The following is a 22,395-nucleotide window of genomic DNA, read 5'->3' as shown; positions in this document are numbered from 1 at the left end:
AGGACATCCATTGAACTAGAGTAAAGAAAGGAAGGCATGTCACAACAACTGTTTGATGCTTCTATGAAAAACATTCAGGAACGTTAAGTGTGAGAAAAAGACATATTTTGGAGAGAAGTGAAGCTGCATAACCTCTAACTAAAGTTAACAAAGGTCATTTTGGGCGACTATTGAAGTACAAGGAAGGCACGTCACAACAAATGTATGATACTTCTGGGTATTTCACTATGAACAAAAACATTCAGGAGACTTGGAGATGTTATAGAAACACATTTAACGGAGGTCATTTTGGGCGACTATTGAACTACAAGGAAGGCATGTCAGAACAAAACTATGATGGTGTCTATGAACTACATTCATAGAGAGTTTAAAGTCACATTTTGTGGAAAAGTAAAGCTGCGTAGCCTCTAACTAAAGTCACCAGAGGTCAGGTTGGTGCCATGAAGTCTTTCTGCTGACCTTCAACGAGATGCTCTGAAATCCTTTTGCAAGAGGTTAATCTAATAACATGGTGGTGTCTTGGAGCAGACTAATGGTTCCCTACATGACTGCTGCGTCTACAACGTTTGAAGTGGGACAACTCTCCGCCTCTGACGGGTTATATGCCCAAAGAGACTGTTCAGGGACATCTGGTCTGTCTATTAGGCCTCAGATGACTGTAAAGAAGACAGATGGACTAAGATGGTGCTTCTTTGTGGTTGCCAGATATACGGCAGAAGGAAAAATAATCATAATGACGACAGCGCCTCAAAACAAATGTAAAATGGCAAGAAGTGATTACTGGGATCGCCTTGATTGAGTTACTGTAAACACGGAGGGCATAAACAAATATCTCGGAAGAAGAATATGATAAAAAAATACATAGTAATACATCCAAAACCTCTAACACGAGAAGAGCTTATTCAACTAAATCCAACAACAGCTTCTCATCAACTCCCCAGGCTTTTCCATCAACGTAAACAGACTGTAAACAGGTCTAAGAAAGCGGAGACATGGAAAAGGTGAAAAAGAGAAAAACTGGAAGGACTTTGAAACGTGCACCACTCAAACCTCTGTGAATGAGCTGGAAAACGATCCGTGCATAGATAACATTTCAAAGCTCCATGTGGCGCTTTTTCCTAATAAACGTCTCGGCGTCAGACACACGATAACTCTTTCTCTCCAGGTTTTAAACGCACTTCAAATGTGGAGGAAGACTTCCATATATCTGCCTCGTCTGTTACAAACATCCTGTAATCGCCCATCTGATTCCCCTTTTTCCAAATACTCATTAGTAATCCAACTAATTTGACATTTAAAGTGGACCTATCATGCTATATTTGAATAATATAGTGTAGGACCATACCTATATAAGGCATATTTATACTTTTTTTTCTTCAAAATACCAAACAGATCATGCATTTTAGCCATGCCTCATTTTGCTCAATTTGACATTTTTTAGCTCCGTTTTAGCAAGGGCTGATTCTGTGAGAACAGCACCACCTACAGGCCTGGCATATGTACTACAGCGTCTCCAGCGCTTTCGAACGGCAATGGCCGTGGCTGTCTCCTCCTGATTGGTGGAGTTGGCCCAATAGCCGTAGCGCCACCGTCCTGACGTCAGGACAGTGTTCAAATCTGGATCAGTTTTTATCAGATCCGTTGCAGCCCCTTTTTTAGAGATTTGGGTATGGAGGAAAATAGAGAGGGTTGTGTTTTCTGACACTTGGTGAGTTCCCTGGAACACCGGGGACACATATTCATGTAGAAAAGACGTACCAAAGTGCATTTTGCATGATAGGTCCCCTTTAAGGTTTGTGGAGCTGTAAAAATGAACTAATCCTATTTCCCATTTCCCACTTCCGATCAAATAGTTATAGGGTTGTTATCGTGACATTGGTTTCATTCAACGCATGCTGTTGTCGTTAGCTAATTGCACCAACAAAATGAAGCCCTTATTATCAGGGATTAGCCCATGATGTTTGCCCTAATTGACCTTTCAATGACTTCAAGCTTGATTCATCCAAACAAGGGAACGTCTCACACTGGAAACACCTGCAGTCAGTTTCTAAATGATACACCTGATGGGTGTAATGCTGCTGGGAATATGTTTCAAACTTATTACAGCTGTCATAGATTGTCTTTTGTTTTAGATATCAGGACTTATCTCCCTCCCTTGCAGCCATTTGGTCTTGATCATCATGAACGATGTATCATAGTTAAAATGAAAACGTAATAGAGGACAGCCAGACTTTTTTTGTTTTATCTATCGCCGTGCCAAGTTGTGTTTTTATTCAACGCTTCTCCTTTGAAGTCTCCTCCAGAAAACATTTCTCAAATTGTCACATCTCCTGTAATTTACTGTCTTATCGATGTGTTTTAAAGTCGACCCAGATGCAAACAGTGAGTTGGAAAACACTGTAAATGGACAATAACTCAGCGTGACAGTGGCGTTCACCTTTAAAACTCACAGAAAGCTTGAGTGAAACGTAAATGATGCATTCAGACTCACTCTATAACCGTCCAATAGTTTCCCATGTGTGCATTTAAGCATAAGGGAACAACATAACTTGTCAATTAAAAACACGCAGACACCCCAATAACTGACCAGAAAGCTCTCAGTGGGAATAAAGTTTAAACCCCCCCCTCACCTCGTCTTTTTTAAAACGTGTTCTTGTTCGACTGTAGCCACATGCAGCGCAGAAATCTGTTGGCAATTTTCTCTCCTTAAGTGTTTGTGCGTGTGGGTAATTTTCTGCTTTCAGAACCCGAGGAACGCGAGGCAGAGAAATGCCCGACACGCCGAGCGAGACGAGAACACACGGGTGCCCCTTAGAGTATATAGGGTACACACCAAAAAAAAAAAGGGGCCCCCATGCATGCATGCATTCACACACACTCACACACACTCACACACACTCACACACACTCACACACACTCCAAACCCCTGAGCGATCATGTCCAATTTGTAGGTTTGGTTGAGCGTTCGATGCAGAAGGAACAGGCTCGCTGCCAAGAACAACACCACGCTTAGAGCTCGAATGACCATTAAAAACACGGTGACATTAATCATATTTAGTATTTTGTGGCATTTCAGCCAATAAATTAGGGAGATTTATACCATAGGGGGTTTCCAGTGCCATGCTTCAGGGACTTTGGACATGCCACATGACTAGGAGCACGTGATTAACACCGTGACCTTAAGGTGAGCGGGCATAGAGAAAGGTAGGAGAAAAGGGACGGATTGCAGAAGAAATATATATATAAAAAAGAGGGAATAAGACAGTCTAAAAAGTTAGCATGAATGGAGGGTGATAAAGAGTGACAAACCATGGAGTTAAAATGGATGGATGAAGAAAGACATGATGTTAAAGGAGAAGGAAGACTTAACTGAAAACACGTTTAAAAGGGGCGGCTGAAGTCCGATTTAGAAAGTGAGAAGGACAAAGAAATGAGAAGTTACTGAGTGGGTGAGAAAATGCAATTGCGTGTGGACATTTATATTTGTATGGCCTCGCTGTTTGTACATCTGGAGAAGATGAAACACAGAGGACATAAAACAGAGACAGGAGGAGAGGACATGTGTGCCGTCGGCTAGAACAAGAGGGAAGTTAATGGCTGTGGTGATAGGAGGAGGAAGGAGATGTGGCCTGTCTTCTGACTTCAAACCAAACTACAAAAATTGACTTTTAAAATGCAATTTTGTGGTGTTGACAGACACTGCTTTCCCACAATGCAATGCATTAAAGAGAGGGGGGCGCTTCTCAGAGCACGGAAGTACAAAAAAAACGTATTGCTGAAGCTTTTTGTAGTATTGGAAATGTGTTTCAATAGGATTTAACCTACAGCTGCTACAGTAACAGCTAAGCATTACTCCATATAGCTTTTGGAAGAAATATTGTACAAATGACTAGTACAGGTTAATAATTAAAGGGGTCCTATTCTGCTTATTTCCAGATGTATATTAGTATTTAGTGTCTCTACTGTGACATGTCTCCATGCTTTAATGTTCCAAAAAAGTGTTTTACATGCACAAAAACTATACAAGACTACAGAGAAATATGAAGTCAAATTGAAATGTTTGTAATATTTCCCCAGTCATGGAACAATTACAGTTTTTCTCTCACACTTTTGTTGACCACGATGTTTCTCACTTTCTATTAGGTGACAGAGAACATCATCTCTAAACAAACCTTCATAGGTGAGTATCACACACACACACACACACACACACACACACACACACACACACACACACACACACACACACACACACACACACACACACCACACACACACACACACACACACACACACACACACACACACACACACACACACACACACACACACACACACACACACACACACACACACACACACACACACACACCACACACACACACACACACACACACACACACCGTTATTCCTGACTCTCTCTTTCGTCCTCTCTCTCTCTCTCTCCCTCAGAAGCGAGAACCATGCCTCGCTCCTTCAACAACTCGGGGTCAAAGTTCATGACCTCGGTGACCCAGAGGCCATCTGCGCACTTGACCCTCAGAGACACGAGCCCTCAAGGTGAGACGTCGGTCGTTACTGCGTTAATACTCAACGACGTCAAGGGTTTTTAAGGGTTTCTTTGTGTGTGTTAATATATACGTCAAGGTTAGAGGTTTATTAGGTTAGGTTTCTGACCATTTGAACACGGGGTTTTTTTGTGGTGCCAGGTAATAAAACCATAAATTGAAAAGATAATAAAAAAGACGCGAAAGATATTCATCCCATGGTAAACTAGGAAACTCTTGAGACAGAAAATGGCCAGAAAATATGTCTAAACTCGCATGTGTATCGCTTTCTCTTCCTCTAGGGAACACACTGCTTAAATATACTCTAAAAGTATTAAGTAAAACCCTTATTTAATATAAAGGCAAGCTGAGGAGCGTACAGTAAGTAACTTCAGGAGTTTCTGTACAAGGATCACAAATTGAGTTGTGTTTGCATTGAAGCGACTTCTCCTGTGCACATTCCACCTTAATCTCCATAATGTGTGAGTGTTTAGTTGTACATTAAAGGATTCAGCTTCCTTGAGTCTGACCAATTCTTCTAATAAATATCACTTCCTGCCGTGCCTGTGTTAAACAAGGAATGTGTTTTTCATGTGTGTGTGTTATCCAGACCTTTGTATCGTTTCATCTGAGAGTGGCGTGCAAACTGAAGGGTGTTGACAATCTGGCAAAGGCCGACTTCTGTTATTTCCATCCAGCTGACAAAGGGCAAGGATGGTGGTGCGTGCGCCTGTGTGTGTGTCGGTGTGTGTGTGTGTGTGTGTGTGTGTGTGTGTGTGTGTGTGTGTGTGTGTTTAGGGAAGAAGGCTGAGAGGTTCACACATTCAGCCTGGTTTTCTCATAAGGAAGAACAAGACACAAGACTAGCCGACAAAGGGCAAGGATGGTGTGTGTGTGTGTGTGTGTGTGTGTGTGTGTGTGTGTGTGTGTGTGTGTGTGTGTGTGTGTGACTAGACCTGTGTGTGTGTGTGTGTGTGTGTGTGACTAGACCGACGTGTGTGTGTGGTGTGTGTGTGTGTGTGTGACTAGACCGACGTGTGTGTGTGTGTGTGTGTGTGTGTGTGTGTGTGTGTGACTAGACTGACGTGTGTGTGTGCGTGTGTGTGTGTGTGTGTGTGTGTGTGTGTGTGTGACTAGACTGACGTGTGTGTGTGCGTGTGTGTGTGTGTGTGTGTGTGTGTGTGTGTGTGTGTTTAGGGAAGAAGGCTGAGAGGTTCACACATTCAGCCTGGTTTTCTCATAAGGAAGAACAAGACACAAGACTAGCCGACAAAGGGCAAGGATGGTGTGTGTGTGTGTGTGTGTGTGTGTGTGTGTGTGTGTGTGTGTGTGTGTGTGTGTGTGTGACTAGACCTGTGTGTGTGTGTGTGTGTGTGTGACTAGACCGACGTGTGTGTGTGTGTGTGTGTGTGTGTGTGACTAGACCGACGTGTGTGTGTGTGTGTGTGTGTGTGTGTGTGTGTGTGTGTGACTAGACTGACGTGTGTGTGTGCGTGTGTGTGTGTGTGTGTGTGTGTGTGTGTGTGTGTGTGTGACTAGACCTGTGTGTGTGTGTGTATGTGTGTGTGTGTGTGACTAGACCGATGTGTGTGTGTGTGTGTGTGTGTGTGTGTGTGTGTGTGTGTGTGTGTGTGTGTGTGTGTGACTAGACCGATGTGTGTGTGTGTGTGTGTGTGTGTGTGTGTGTGTGTGTGTGTGACTAGACTGACGTGTGTGTGTGTGTATGTGTGTGTGTGTGTGTGTGACTAGACCGATGTGTGTGTGTGTGTGTGTGTGTGTGTGTGTGTGTGTGTGTGTGACTAGACCGACGTGTGTGTGTGTGTGTGTGTGTGTGTGTGTGTGTGTGACTAGACTGACGTGTGTGTGTGCGTGTGTGTGTGTGTGTGTGTGTGTGTGTGTGTGTGTGACTAGACCGATGTGTGTGTGTGTGTGTGTGTGTGTGTGTGTGTGTGTGTGTGTGTGTGTGTGTGTGTGTGTGTGTGACTAGACCGATGTGTGTGTGTGTGTGTGTGTGTGTGTGTGTGTGTGTGTGACTAGACCGACGTGTGTGTGTGTGTGTGTGTGTGTGTGTGTGTGTGTGTGTGTGTGTGTGTGTGTGTGTGTGTGTGTGTGTGTGTGTGTGTGTGTGTGTGTGTGTGTGTGTGTGTGTGTGTGTGGTATTCTCATAAGGAAGAACAGAACTATGAGTGTTGACCTTTGATGTGTTCTTCCTTCAAAAACAAAACGGTTTCTTTCAAAGGTGAAAGTAACAATGGTATTCAGGTCAAACTCCAGCGTCGTCACAGAACACACGGATCTTTAAATGCCTCATGTAACAAAGAAGTAGACATAATACAAGCAATTGTCGACAGGAACACGAATGGCAGCATTTCAAACGTGCAATCTGCCAATCCTGAACAATAGGCAAACATGCAAAACAATAATACAGCTGGAGACGTGCGTGTATTTTAAATTAGTCATTAGCTAATTGCACCAACAAAATTATAATCCGGGATTATCCAATGATGTTTGCCTTAATTGACAGAATAATGACTTCAAACTTGATTCACCCAAACAAGGGAACGTCTCACGCGTCAGTTTTTTGTTTGGGGATATCATGACTCTCTTTTCCTCCCACAGGGTTCCCTCCCTACCCGATCCCCACGCCGGGTCTGCACCAGTCCTGCCGTCATGTGGTGCGCACGTGGGCCAATCAGAGCTTCGGAGCGCACCTGCACAACATGACGCTGTCCAATGGGAAGCTGCGAGTGCCTCAGGACGGGCGGTACTACCTGTACTCACAGGTGATCCTTTTACAAGATTCAAGGTTCAAGATGAAAGGCTTTATTGTCAGTAGAGACAGTAAATGAAAAACTTAAGTCCAAGGTGCCTCCAACAGTGCAACGTGAATATATATAGGACATAAAACAAATTAAACCAATACAAATAGTGAAAGAAATAACAATACAAATAGAACAGTGCAAGATAATGTTGTGAGATGTGCAAGTAAATAGAAATAGTGCAAGAATAGTCTATTATAGTCTATATATATAATTGGAATATGATATTTAGATGAATAAATTAATCTTGAATTTAATCTAATTCTCAGAAAACCACAGTATTTTTCTCGCTTATGGATCGATAAGCTTTAGTTTTGGATTAGTCAGTGTATTAGTTATTTATGCCTTATTTATTCTGTCTCTCAAACACCTGCACAAACGCAACGATCTACTTATGTCTGCTTGTTATAACTGCATTTCGCCATTTTGTTTGCACCATTGAAAAGGCGTTATCTTCTTACTCTTGTGCTCTTACCATGTGTTTAGGTACGTAGTTATTAAACACTGCTTCCATCCAAAAAACTGCATTAAAGAGTCTTTAACTTGCTGTATAGCCACAAAAGTAGTGGCTAGTAAGAGTAAAACAATCCTAATATGTTGTTTATTGATTATCTTTCCCTGCTCTCTCCTACCTCCAGGTGTATTTCCGTTACCCGTCCCCAGCAGCCAGTGACGGAGACCAGCGCAGCGTCAGCCACCAGCTGGTTCAGTGTGTCTACAAGAAAACATCCTATCCGAGCCCCATACAGGTACACAGAGATGGCAACAGTACACACATCCTTTACTCAAGGAGAAGTACAGATACTCGCGTTTAAAAATACTCTGGTGGAAGTAGAAGTACTGACTAAACTTCTTTACTCAAGTAAAAGTAAATAGGCTTTGAAATGTACTTCAGTAAAAAGTACCCATAACTAGCAGCTGTTTTAAAGAGTACCTGACCTCCCTTTATATTAATAGAACAATAATGTCATTGTTAGCTAATGAATGTTTCCATGCTGAACAACGGCAACATGACAACGTTTTCATTGGTCCCTCTTCTTTAGAGAAGACCAGGAAATGATGGATACACGGATCGTGTTCAAATCAATAGGCACGCAATGACTCTAAATAATAATGATCACGCCACCAAACACACATTCAAACTAAAGGAACCAGCCTGTTTGGGAAATGTAAGAAGTAGAAAGTACAGGTATTTGGGTTCAACATGTAAGAAGTAGAAAGTACAGGTATTTGGGTTCAACATGTAAGAAGTAGAAAGTACAGGTATTTGTGTTCAACATGTAAGAAGTAGAAAGTACAGGTATTTGTGTTCAACATGTAAGAAGTAGAAAGTACAGGTATTTGTGTTCAACATGTAAGAAGTAGAAAGTACAGGTATTTGGGTTCAACATGTAAGAAGTAGAAAGTACAGGTATTTGTGTTCAACATGTAAGAAGTAGAAAGTACAGGTATTTGTGTTCAACATGTAAGAAGTAGAAAGTACAGGTATTTGTGTTCAACATGTAAGAAGTAGAAAGTACAGGTATTTGGGTTCAACATGTAAGAAGTAGAAAGTACAGGTATTTGTGTTCAAAGTGTAAGAAGTAGAAAGTACAGGTGTTTGTGTTCAACATGTAAGAAGTAGAAAGTACAGGTATTTGTGTTCAACATGTAAGAAGTAGAAAGTACAGGTATTTGTGTTCAACATGTAAGAAGTAGAAAGTACAGGTATTTGGGTTCAACATGTAAGAAGTAGAAAGTACAGGTATTTGGGTTCAAAATGTAAGAAGTAGAAAGTACAGGTGTTCAAAATGTAAGAAGTCAAAGTAAAAAGTCGTCAGAAAAATAAGTAGTGGAGTAAAGTACTGATACCAGAAAAATGTACTTAAGTACAGTAACGAAGTATTTGTACTCCGTATTTTCCCATTTCAAAACAGACTGTTAATGACTTTCCTACCTTTCTCTCCTCTGCAGCTCCTGAAGGGCGTGGGAACAAAGTGCTGGGCTCCAGACGCAGAATACGCCCTTCACTCCGTCTATCAGGGAGGATTGTTTGAGCTGAGAGCCGGCGACGAACTCTTCGTTTCCGTCTCTTCCCCGAATATGGTCAACGCTGACGACTCCTCCAGCTACTTCGGCGCCTTTCGCCTCGACCTCTAAGAAAAGGAAGAAAGAAAGAGATGGATTAACGGGGTGGAGACAATGAGTGAGGGGGCCTTTTTGAACATCTGTCGATTGGAAAAAAAAGTGTCATTTTTGGGATGATGGATCCTCAAAGTTTGCTCGGACGGATACACTGAAGGATGGAAAGGTTTCGCTTGAGTGATTTTGTCTTCCTTACTCTCCCTTAAGCCAAACTGAACTTTCAAGACTAAGATATACAAAGATACATGTGCAATCACGCGAAAACACGTTAAGAATATGGATTTTTTTCAGGGGGAGGAAAACTCCTTTTGGACGTCAGAAAAGAACCACAGAAAAATCTTACTAGCCCAAAGAATTCGACCACCTAAAATAACACAGGAGTCGCCCACATCTGCTGCCTATATGTGGGAAGCAATCAACCCCTCGGAGACCGAAGAATGTACACACAATAAAAACTCAATCCACTGCGAATGTGGAGAAGGACTAAGGAGTGACAGCAGAAGGAAGTCAACTGATCAAACCAAAGCTTTTTTTTTTGTAAGCGTGCCATGAGAGTTCTGTACATATGAATGGCTGAGAATGAGGTTTATACAATGAGCTGTGGTGATTTTAATTCATGTGTATTTGACCTTGACTGGACTTTAAACCACTTTGATTTTGCGGAGGACTTTCTACACCACTAGTGGATTTTATGCAAAGACATTTTTTAGGAGGAGGATAGCGGATTGTTTTCTTTGTACTGGATACAGTAAGAGGACTGTAAGAAACAACATGGAGTGCCTTTTTGGACAGTCTGTATAAGACATGTTGTAAAAGGACTGAAGAATGAGCCCAGCAGAAGATGAAAGGAGGTATGCAGTCGGTGTTGTTGATACTCTCTTCTCTTGTAAAGAATTTTAAATATCTCGTCTTTCTCGTCTACCTTGTGGAGCTGCATTCAGTTTTATTTTAAGGATCAGTTAAGCAACCAAACACCAAACCAAAAACTCACACAGTATGGGAACAGGATAAGAGACATATGCAAATAGGCTAGTTGCACAAACATGTTCACTGAGCGTAGTTTAGGTGGTTTTCAGATCAAAAGAAAAAGGTTTCATTCAACACTTGTTTTAACATTAGTGGAAGAGCCATGTTTCTACTTGGTGGTAGGAGCTGCTTTGCATTGAAATATTCTCACTGAAATGTTATTACAAATACATAGAGTTAACAGTTTGGACCTGCAAATAACTCGAATATATCAAATGTTTCCACTATTATTTAAAAAAGTCTTCTTTAGAATTGAAATATTTCATTTTTTTCACTTTTTGTGCTAAGCTAAGCTAACCGTCTCCTGGCTGCAGCTTCATATTTAACACAGATCTCTGAAATCAGTATCAAACTCATTGAATTATAAGCAAAATAGCATCTTAAGTGTCAAACTATTCCCTAAATATGCAACCAACAGTCACTTGTGAGTTGCCAAACAGATGTGTTTTATCAAAAGTGTCATAGTAAGTGAAGTGCTAACAAGAAAAAAAATGTCATTTTGGGGTTTTTATGGAGTCGAATTGTACTTTCAGACACACTTCCAGCTGTTGACCAACAAATGAAAACCAGTCTTTTGGAAACACTGATTCATTCACAGGGACACATGCAAACATTTTGCCCGATTCTGAACGGAAACACACAATAAAAGCACCAAACAGTTCAGCAAGCGAACACAGAAAGGTGCATTTTGGGGAAAACACAGATTCAGTAATAAGACGCAGACGCATATAAAATATTTGTGAGTGGTGAGAGAGGCTGTGCAGACACAAACCATGCACAGACTAGCACAGACTCAACCCTACACGCCTCCTTTCTGGCACCAACATGTACACACACACACAAAAGGAGATACACACACAACATCCAGGCTAGTCTACGCTCCACAGACACACACACACACATACACACACACACACACACACACACACACACACACACACACACACACACACACACACACACACACACACCATGCAGTGTCACATCCAGTGTAAGAGACACACACTAATTTCTCAACACTGTCTTCCCTCCCTGAGCCATCTGGTAGTTGTCAGGCAGAGGCATGCAGGGTGTGTGTGTGTGTGTGTGTGTGTGTGTGTGTGTGTGTGTGTGTGTGTGTGTGTGTTTGTTCAGAGGGCTCGGCTCACATGGATTATTCATAAGAAACCAGGTCAAACTAAAGCATATTTCTTTGTTTGCGTACCTTAAAATTGGTTTTCCCTGAAAGGTTTCATATGCTTACACACACACACACACACACACACTTTATGAATACATTGACATCCAGGTTAATCCCATTCTCCTGGCACTGGGGTTCACACCTACCTGTGTATATATGCAAGGTTACGTTATACTGTTGGTTTGTGAGGGAAGCTAAGAAAACACAACACATTCTGCTTTAATTTTGTTTGATTGCTGTTTTAGCTGATTTCTTTGCACCTGGTCACGTTTCTGTTGGTCTCTCTCTCACACGCTTCATCACATCACACATACCAAGCTCACCCTCCCTCTGTACACTCAGTCCGTTTATTATCCAAGGTTCACTCCAACAATCTTTTCTTGCACTCTGACCAATACAAGCAGATCACTGAAACAGCCATGATGATAACACACACACACACACACACACACACACATCACAACAGCGTAAAGAGAGTTTCTGCATTGAATGTGTGTTTGTACAGGACAGTTTTGTAGCTGTGAACATGTTTGGCATTGTTGCTGAGAAAAATAAAAAATCTTTGAACCTTCCCTGTGTATGTGGAGATTTTACAATGTGAATATGTGATGTAGTGAGCAAAGAGACCTGTAACTTCAACTGGGAAAAACCTGAGCTAAAAGCTGTAACATAAGAGTCGTAATGGTAAGAGTTACGTAAAACAATGGGCTACAAATTGGTTGAAAAGCACAAGTACTTTTGGACATAAATTCATCAAATAGAGTCAAACATTTGTTGAAAACTGGATAAAAAGTCATAAAATAATCACGAGATGTACCGTTAACACTGGGCTAAAGCCGGTGAAAAGTGAAAGTATTTTATACATAAAGTCATTTAACAAATCAATAGTTATGTACAACAAAATGTGTTGAAAAGCACAAGTATTTTTGGACATAAAAGTCATAAAATAATCAAGAGTCCTAATGGTAAAGCTGGGCAATTTGTTTTGACGATAACTGGATAAAAAGGCATTAAATAATCAAGAGGTGGACCGTTACAATTGGGAAAAAGTCTGTGAAATAGAAAGTATTTTTATACATAAAAGTAATTAAAAGAAATCAAGAGTTATGTTAAAAAATGGGGTGAAATTGGAAGTATTTTTAGACATAAATACATCAAATAATCAGGAGTCCGTATGGTAAAACTGGGCTTAAAGATTGGTTGAAAACTGGATAAAAAGTAAACAAATAATCAAGAGATGTTTCGTGGGCTAAAGTCAGTGAAAAGTGAAAGTATTTTTATACATAAAAGTAATTAAAAAAATCATTTGTTTAATGGAATTCTTCTCAAATCTATGTATTTCTGTTGCACAGCATTCGCACCAATACATCTTTATTCTTCAACTTCTTATTTCAGTTCTTCCGTACGTTTTTTGCCGTCGAATAACTTCAGCATACTTTCAGCTACAGAAACCATTCGAATATCAAAAATATTCAGCCTTTTCAGCACATGATGGGAAACTTTCAACTTTTTCAAAATATGTTGTACTTTTTGAAATATTCAGCTTTTTAAACTCTTTTTTTAACATGTAGCTCAATGGGAGGAGCCTTCAAATCCTCTTGTACTTACACCGTGCGCCTAATGTTTCTCCTTCCACATACTTTCAGCTACAGACTTCATTCCAACTTTAAAGTGATCACAAGACCTTCAACTACAGGCCTGGTTACAGAACAAAATGCCTCAGGGTGCATCTGAGATTAGAGAGGGTGCAGTGGTAAAGTGCTATTTCTTTTAGTGGGGAGTGGACCTAACACACTCTAGGCGGGTCCTCATCTCCTCTAAGGGGGTCCTCAACTCCTCTAGGGGGGTCCTCACTTCCTCTAGGGGGTCCGGGGGCATGCTCCCGTTTGATTAAAAGCATCAATCTGGTGCACTTTGAGAGCAAAATGAAGAGATCTATGGATACCTCTCAACATCCATATGAAACAGAACTGTAAACAGATGTACTTTTTCTTTATAGATATTTTACAAATCACTCCCCTTTTAAGACCGAAATGTCTACATGCATAGCAGAAGATGGCATCTTTTTTACATGAATATTCCAGCCAATCTCTATTTTGAAACCATGAGCTGCAAAATGAGCGCCTTACCCCACTGTACAGGCGAGTTGGGTACTTTTTTTAATATACCTGGGCAGGCTCTGTTTTGCCAAGGTCCTCTGGCACTTGCGGGCCGCTGAAGGGGTGGCGGTGTTTGGGGCCTCCGTGGGCGAGGCAGGCAAAGCCGGAAAAGCCGGCGAGTCGGGCGGGAGGATGTTAGTGTCCACGACAGTGGCCGCGGGTAACGTAATGTCCCCATGATCTGAACTGTTATTACAGTACCTGTAGTAGATGCAGTGTTACTGCTGGCGATAAGGGCTGGTTGTTTTAACCATTTTTTGATGTCCATCATTGAGTGCTGTGTAAGCACCTTGCAGATGACGAACGCGCAGCGGCACAGGTCACGCGCACCTGACATAATAACGTTACTTACCGTTTAAATTGACCAAATAAATGCAGCAGACAATGTTATTTAACCACAATTACACATTTTTTTATTTCAACTATATTCTTATTATTATTATTATCATTACTACTATTATTATTATTATTATTATTATTATTATTATTATTGTTATTATATATGTAATATTTTTTTTTGTTCACTTTTCATTTTTCAAATGAGGGTGCATAACGACTCAACTGAGGGTGCAATGCACCCTTATGCACGCCCGTAGAACCGGGCCTCATCTATTCAAATTGTATTAAGCTTTTTTATATCTTTTGAGATATTTAACTTAGTTTGGAGCTCAGTAACACTCCTGAGACATAAAAAAACAATTAAGCAAAACAATGAAGCAAAATGCCTCTTGAGGGCATGAAGTGACAAAAACTTTCAACATGTCTCCATTAAGGCCCATTGTAAATTCAGCCTGATCTTTCCTCAGAGCAGCAGCCGCAAATCTGCCAAAAAAGCAGTGCTCACTTGGAGGAGACAGGTGCAGAGCACACAGACCTGCTGCTGCATACAGATGTTAGATGGCTAAGCAGAGGAACATTTTGGCGAGATTCACTGAGCTGTTGCTTGAAATCAAAGACTTTCTGAAGCTTTCAAAACATGCAGAATATCCAAAACTAGATGACCACCAGTGGCTTTTGGATTTATTGTTCCTTACAGACCTCACTGGCCTGCTCAATGAGCTTAATTCAGAGCTGCAGGGTAAGGATACAAATGTAATTAACATGATCAGTTCAGTGACCACATTTAAAAGCAAGCTAAAACTGCTGTTCAGTAGGCTGCAGCGCTGTGACCTGCGCAACTTTCCTCACATGCAGGCAGAACTTCGTCAGAGCAAAGACGTCAAGCAGCTTGACAGTACACGGTATGAAGAGCAAGTTCAGAGCATCTTGACAGAATTTGAGAGGCGTTTTACTGACTTTTCATCCATTGAACCCATTGCCAGCTATCTGTGTTTTCCATTTGGTGGAAGTATTGATGTGGATAAGCCCTCCCTCTTCTTCCTGCTCTCAGACACAGCCAGCTCCACTCTGTATTTCCTGGTTCCTCCCCTTCAGATCCACACTGAGGAGGATGGGTGTAACCAACATGTGGGTAAAGAACAAGAGCTGATAGGCCACATTCACCGCCCACACACCTGTTGTTCAGATAACCTGTCACACTAGTTTCAGCTCTCAGGAAGTGAAACTCACACACTCGCTGCTACTGAGAGGTGAAATGGCGCAGAAAGGAGTTCAGCTGGACCGGGAAATGTTATCTTGTCCCATCTGTCTGGATCTACTGAAGGATCCGGTGGCGACTCCCTGTGGACACAGCTACTGCATGAAGTGTATTAAAGGCTTCTGGGACGGAGAGGATGAGAAGAAGATCCACAGCTGCCCTCAGTGTAGGCAGAGCTTCACACCGAGGCCTGTCCTGCTGAAAAACACCATGTTAGCAGCTTTAGTGGAGGAGCTGAAGAAGACTGGACCCCCACCTGCTCCTGCTGATCTCTGCTATGCTGGAGCTGAAGATGTGGCCTGTGATGTCTGCACTGGGAGGAAACTGAGAGCCTGTAAGTCCTGTCTGCAGTGTGTGGCCTCTTATTGTGACAAACACCTCCAGCGTCATAATTAATTACCTGTCTTAAAACACAAGCTGGTGGAGCCCTCCAAGAAGCTCCAGGAGAACATCTGCTCTCTTCACGACGAGGTGATGAAGATGTTCTGCCGCACTGATCAGCAGTGTATCTGTTATCTCTGCTCTGTGGACGAACACAAAGGACACGACACGGTGACAGCTGCAGCAGAGAGGACTGAGAGGCAGAGAGAGCTGGAGGGGAGTCGACTAAACATCCAGCAGAGAATCCAGGACGGAGAGAAGGAGGTGAAGCTGCTTCAGCTGGAGGTGGAGGCCGTCAATGGCTCTGCTGATAAAGCAGTGGAGGACAGTGAGAAGATGTTCACTGAGCTGATCCGTCTCATGGAGAAAAGAAGCTCTGATGTGAAGCAGCAGGTCAGATCCCAGCAGAAGAGAGAAGTGAGTCGAGTCAAAGAGCTTCAGGAGAAGCTGGAGCAGGAGATCTCTGAGCTGAAGAGGAGAGACGCTGAGCTGAAGCTGCTGTCTCACACAGAGGATACCAACCAGTTTCTGCACAGCTACCCCTCACTGTCAGCCCTCAGTGAACCTACACACTCATCCAGCATCAACATCCGTCCTCTGAGCTACTTTGAGGACGTGACGGCGGCCCTGTCAGCAGTCAGAGACAAACTACAGGACGTCCTGAGAGAGGAATGGACAAACGTCTCATCGACTGAAGTGGATGTTTTACTGTCAGCAGCAGAGCCCACCACCAGAGCTGGGTTCTTACAATATTCACAGGAGATCACTCTGGATCCAAACACAGCATACACAAAGCTGGTATTATCTGAGGGGAGCAGAAAAGCAACATTCATGAAACCACAACAGTCTTATTCTAGTCACCCAGACAGATTCACTGGTTATTATCCTCAGGTCCTGAGTAGAGAGAGTCTGACTGGACGTTGTTACTGGGAGGTGGAGCGGAGCGGGGGAGAAGTGTGTGTAGCAGTCGCATACAAGAATATCAGCAGAGCAGGGTGGGGAGGTGAATGTGCATTTGGAAACAATGACAAATCTTGGGCGTTATATTGTGACAAAAACAGTTATACATTTCGTTACAACAGTATCAAAACTCCCGTCTCAGGTCCTCTGTCCTCCAGAGTAGGAGTGTACCTGGATCACAGAGCAGGTGTTCTGTCCTTCTACAGCGTCTCTGAAACCATGACTCTCCTCCACAGAGTCCAGACCACATTCACTCAGCCGCTACATGCTGGAGTTTATCTTTATCAGACTTATGGAGGCACTGCTGAGTTGTGTAAACTCAAATAGCCTGAAGTCATTGGAGGAACTCTTCTACTTCTTAAACTCACCGTGTCTCCATCAGAGCTGATTGTCCATGTCTTCACTGTGCAGAGATCAGCTGTCAATCAAACATGATGGGATGTGCTTCAACATCTTCTCATGAGTTGTTCTGTAGATGTTGGACTTTCTTCCGGCTCCTTCCTGTGTCTGTGTAGCCATGGAGGCTGTCACTGCTCAGGAGGATCCTTGTTCACCTGAACTGATATGTAAACTTTGCTCTAAATATGTGTTGGATATTTCTTTTGATTCATGTTGTTGTTTCTCTTGTAATGCACGAGTCTTCAGAGAGAAAGCAGCAGAGCTTCTTTTATTGTACACATTTTATTCTGGCCACTTTCTAAAACAACAGAGACATTTATAATCATGTATTATTTTGACAGATTAAATGTTATTGTTGCCCAAATTAACTACACATGAGTTCCCAGATGGTTATAACACTTATTTCATCATAACATGTTTATTTAAAATGATATTACTTACTGTCATGATCATAATCAATAAGTACATCATTTATTGTTCTCCTGTAAATAGCTTAAGAGTCTTTGCTTGGGAAATACATTGTATAATATTACAGTTATTGTTTTGCAGACTAATTGTTGTTGTTGTTGTTGTCCAAATAGAAAGTGGGTACTCTGATGTTTTATAGAACATTAATTATCATGATAATAATCAATAAGGAAATCATGTGTGATTCTGTTTGAAATAGCTGAGATGAAACACATGTATGGTGTGGATGAAGTGAAACTGATCATGAAATCATTGAACAGACTTTACTGATGGGATGTGTGATCAAATTAAATGTTTGGATAATTAATAAAGGTTTGTCTTTCAAAAACAAAAACAGGATGTTCTTCTTGTGTTATGTCCAAGGTGCCATACGAAGCTGATGGAGAACATGTGGAAGTGATCTGAGACTATAACTGAGTTTCCTCCTGAAACAAAGCAAAGTGTTCACCATCACTCAGTCTGACCCCTCCCTCACTAAAACATATTTTTGCACAGATATATCACCTCAAGGCATTCTGAATGAGCCTCCCTCTGCTGCTGCAGGTGACCATGGTAACCAGTTACTGGGAAGATTGGGGCACACACACCTGAGTGACATCATCTAATCAGAGCAGACACACCTACACACACAGGGAGAGATTTGTTGTTCTCCCCCTCTCATACCCCAAATCACACACCCTTTCAAAATTAAAGCCCTATAGATTTCCTGTATCCTTAAAGGAAGCACAGGAAGAGGGATGGTTTTTCAAAATAAAAGCCCTAGAATATCACTGTATCCAAACAAGACGCACAGGATAAGGATTTTTTTCTCTATAAAAGCCCCCCCCAACACATACACACACACTACTACTACTACTACTTAAACAACTACTACCACTACTACTACTACTACTACTTATAATACAAGTACTACCACTACTACTAGTACTTATAGTAAAAAACGACTTACTCTACATTCAACTATTAAATAAACCAGCTATTTCAGGACATTGAGGCTATACATTTACAGTGGAGGAAATAAGTATTTAACCCCCTTCAGATTTTGTAAGTTGACCCACTTATTTTACAACTAAAAGCTCTTTTCAAATGAAGAGCAGGTTTGTAACCGAGGCTCTGTGTAAATAAACACAGGTCAGAGTCTGAGCGCTGCTCCTCGTCCTGGAAAAAATCAGAGTTTGATAAGCCCTCCCTCTTCTTCCTGCTCTCAGACACAGCCAGCTCCACTCTGTATTTCCTGGTTCCTCCCCTTCAGATCCACACTGAGGAGGATGGGTGTAACCAACATGTGGGTAAAGAACAAGAGCTGATAGGCCACATTCACTGCACACACATCCTGTTCAGATAACCTGTCACACTAGTTTCAGCTCTCAGGAAGTGAAACTCACACACTCGCTGCTACTGAGAGGTGAAATGGCGCAGAAAGGAGTTCAGCTGGACCGGGAAATGTTATCTTGTCCCATCTGTCTGGATCTACTGAAGGATCCGGTGACCACTACCTGTGGACACAGCTACTGCATGAAGTGTATTAAAGGCTTCTGGGACGGAGAGGATGAGAAGAAGATCCACAGCTGCCCTCAGTGTAGGCAGAGCTTCACACCAAGGCCTGTCCTGCTGAAAAACACCATGTTAGCAGCTTTAGTGGAGGAGCTGAAGAAGACTGGACCCCCACCTGCTCCTGCTGATCACTGCTATGCTGGAGCTGAAGATGTGGCCTGTGATGTTTGCACTGGGAGGAAACTGAGAGCCTGTAAGTCCTGTCTGCAGTGTGTGGCCTCTTATTGTGACAAACACCTCCAGTCTCATTATGAATTGCCTGTCTTTAAAAAACACAAGCTGGTGGAGCCCTCCAAGAAGCTCCAGGAGAACATCTGCTCTCGTCACGACGAGGTGATGAAGCTGTTCTGCCGCACTGATCAGCAGTGTATCTGTTCTCTCTGCTCTGTGGACGAACACAAAGGCCACGACACGGTGTCAGCTGCAGCAGAGAGGACTGAGAGGCAGAGAGAGCTGGAGGGGAGTCGACTAAACATCCAGCAGAGAATCCAGGACGGAGAGAAGGAGGTGAAGCTGCTTCAGCAGGAGGTGGAGGCCGTCAATGGCTCTGCTGATAAAGCAGTGGAGGACAGTGAGAAGATGTTCACTGAGCTGATCCGTCTCATGGAGAAAAGAAGCTCTGATGTGAAGCAGCAGGTCAGATCCCAGCAGAAGAGAGAAGTGAGTCGAGTCAAAGAGCTCCAGGAGAAGCTGGAGCAGGAGATCTCTGAGCTGAAGAGGAGAGACGCTGAGCTGAAGCTGCTGTCTCACACAGAGGATCACAACCAGTTTCTGCACAGCTACCCCTCACTGTCAGCCCTCAGTGAACCTACACACTCATCCAGCATCAACATCCGTCCTCTGAGCTACTTTGAGGACGTGACGGCGGCCCTGTCAGCAGTCAGAGACAAACTACAGGACGTCCTGAGAGAGGAATGGACAAACGTCTCATCGACTGAAGTGGATGTTTTACTGTCAGCAGCAGAGCCCACCACCAGAGCTGGGTTCTTACAATATTCACAGGAGATCACACTGGATCCAAACACAGTATACACAGAGCTGTTATTATCTGAGGGGAGCAGAAAAGCAACATACAAGAAACAACAACAGTCTTATTCGAGTCACCCAGACAGATTCACTTATTATGAGCAGGTCCTGAGTAGAGAGAGTCTGACTGGACGTTGTTACTGGGAGGTGGAGTGGAGAGGGACAGGAGTTTATGTAGCAGTCGCATACAAGAATATCAGCAGAGCAGGCGTGGAAAGTGGATTTGGAAACAATGACAAATCTTGGTCCTTAGATTGTGACAAAAACAGTTATACATTTCGTTACAACAGTGTCCGCACTCCCGTCTCAGGTCCTCTGTCCTCCAGAGTAGGAGTGTACCTGGATCACAGAGCAGGTATTCTGTCCTTCTACAGCGTCTCTGAAACCATGACTCTCCTCCACAGAGTCCAGACCACATTCACTCAGCCGCTACATGCTGGAGTTTGTCTTTATGATTATGGAACCACTGCTGAGTTTTGTAAACTCAAATAGCCTGAAGTCATTGGAGGAACTCTTCTACTTCTTAAACTCACCGTGTGTCCATCAGAGCTGATTGTCCATGTCTTCACTGTGCAGAGATCAGCTGTCAATCAAACATGATGGGATGTGCTTCAACATCTTCTCATGAGTTGTTCTGTAGATGTTGGACTTTCTTCCGGCTCCTTCCTGTGTCTGTGTAGCCATGGAGGCTGTCACTGCTCAGGAGGATCCTTGTTCACCTGAACTGATATGTAAACTTTGCTCTAAATATGTGTTGGATATTTCTTTTGATTCATGTTGTTGTTTCTCTTGTAATGCACGAGTCTTCAGAGAGAAAGCAGCAGAGCTTCTTTTATTGTACACATTTTATTCTGGCCACTTTCTAAAACAACAGAGACATTTATAATCATGTATTATTCTGACAGATTAAATGTTATTGTTGCCCAAATTAACTAACAAATGAGTTCCCAGATGGTTATAACACTTATTTCATCATAACATGTTTATTTAAAATGATATTACTTACTGTCATGATCATAATCAATAAGTCAATCATTTATTGTTCTCCTGTAAATAGCTTAAGAGTCTTTGCTTGGGAAATACATTGTATAATATTACAGTTATTGTTTTGCAGACTAATTGTTGTTGTTGTTGTTGTCCAAATAGAAAGTGGGTACTCTGATGTTTTATAGAACATTAATTATCATGATAATAATCAATAAGGAAATCATGTGTGATTCTGTTTGAAATAGCTGAGATGAAACACATGTATGGTGTGGATGAAGTGAAACTGATCATGAAATCATTGAACAGACTTTACTGATGGGATGTGTGATCAAATTAAATGTTTGGATAATTAATAAAGGTTTGTCTTTCAAAAACAAAAACAGGATGTTCTTCTTGTGTTATGTCCAAGGTGCCATACGAAGCTGATGGAGAACATGTGGAAGTGATCTGAGACTATAACTGAGTTTCCTCCTGAAACAAAGCAAAGTGTTCACCATCACTCAGTCTGACCCCTCCCTCACTGAAACATAGGTTTGTGCAGATATATCACAGGAGGGTTGCTTTAAAGGTGGGGTAGGTAATTTTGGAGAAACCAGCTCGAGATCGCTAGAATTTGAAAATACACAACCGGAAAAAATCTGCCACTTCCTTACAGAGCCCCTCCTCCAACACACACGAACGCGCACATGACCAATGAGGGCACGAGATAAGTTTGTGCACAGATGGAAGGCTGACAGGCAGGTAGGCCATCCAGTTATTTTAGTCGGGCCGGCTCAGATGATTGGTCGTGCTTTTTACAGTATTACGGCTTCCATAGATGAATTTGTTGTATGTATTTATTGTCAAAGCACTGAAGATATTCATTGCTATCGGGATGTTAAGAGCATTCCATGGAATATAACAAGAAGTGTTTCTGAAGTGAATTACCTACCCCACCTTTAATACACATTTACTGTAGTTGTTTATACCTTTTCAACTTTTCTTTGAAATATTAAGCTTCATCACTATTTGTCCTACTCTTCCAGGTTAACATTTCACTTTCAAGCTTTCAACAAAGTCAGTGCAGTGCATTTGAGCTGTAACAATTTTGATTCAAATCATTGAACTTTTCTGCATTTCTCCGCTAAGTTTAGCAGTTTGTAACTAAAAGCAGAGTCACCATTCAAC

At 42.2% G+C, this 22,395-nt stretch overlaps 2 protein-coding genes and 1 pseudogene across 2 annotated transcripts in view; all 3 read left to right on the top strand.

Annotated features, from left to right (window-relative positions):
- LOC117494642 (tumor necrosis factor ligand superfamily member 10-like) overlaps nucleotides 1–11,418 on the top strand; it is a 61,397-nt gene extending 49,979 nt beyond the window's left edge. The window contains exons 3-7 of the mRNA XM_034145574.1: nucleotides 4,145–4,181; nucleotides 4,454–4,561; nucleotides 7,168–7,331; nucleotides 8,006–8,116; nucleotides 9,321–11,418. Of these exons, the coding sequence (XP_034001465.1) occupies nucleotides 4,145–4,181; nucleotides 4,454–4,561; nucleotides 7,168–7,331; nucleotides 8,006–8,116; nucleotides 9,321–9,506 (606 nt within the window). The 3' untranslated portion in view covers nucleotides 9,507–11,418. The remainder of the gene's footprint in view (nucleotides 1–4,144; nucleotides 4,182–4,453; nucleotides 4,562–7,167; nucleotides 7,332–8,005; nucleotides 8,117–9,320) is intronic.
- Nucleotides 11,419–15,257: 3,839 nt separating this feature from the next.
- LOC117494637 lies at nucleotides 15,258–17,995 on the top strand (annotated as a pseudogene).
- Nucleotides 17,996–18,880: 885 nt separating this feature from the next.
- On the top strand, nucleotides 18,881–21,608 carry LOC117494594 (tripartite motif-containing protein 16-like). The gene has a single exon (XM_034145526.1). It carries the CDS (start codon nucleotides 19,072–19,074, stop codon nucleotides 20,731–20,733), a length of 1,662 nt encoding a protein of 553 aa, XP_034001417.1. The 5' UTR covers nucleotides 18,881–19,071; the 3' UTR covers nucleotides 20,734–21,608.
- The last annotated feature ends 787 nt before the right edge of the window (nucleotides 21,609–22,395 follow it).

This window comes from Trematomus bernacchii, unplaced genomic scaffold (genome assembly GCF_902827165.1).
Source record: "Trematomus bernacchii unplaced genomic scaffold, fTreBer1.1, whole genome shotgun sequence".
Lineage (NCBI taxonomy): Eukaryota > Metazoa > Chordata > Actinopteri > Perciformes > Nototheniidae > Trematomus > Trematomus bernacchii.
Note: the sequence above shows the minus strand (reverse complement) of the source record. Positions and strands in the feature narration are given on the sequence as shown.

Bases quoted from the DNA above. Each gene is read 5' to 3' on its own strand.
- LOC117494594 (XM_034145526.1), top strand. From the start codon at position 19,072: ATGGCGCAGAAAGGAGTTCAGCTGGACCGGGAAATGTTATCTTGTCCC.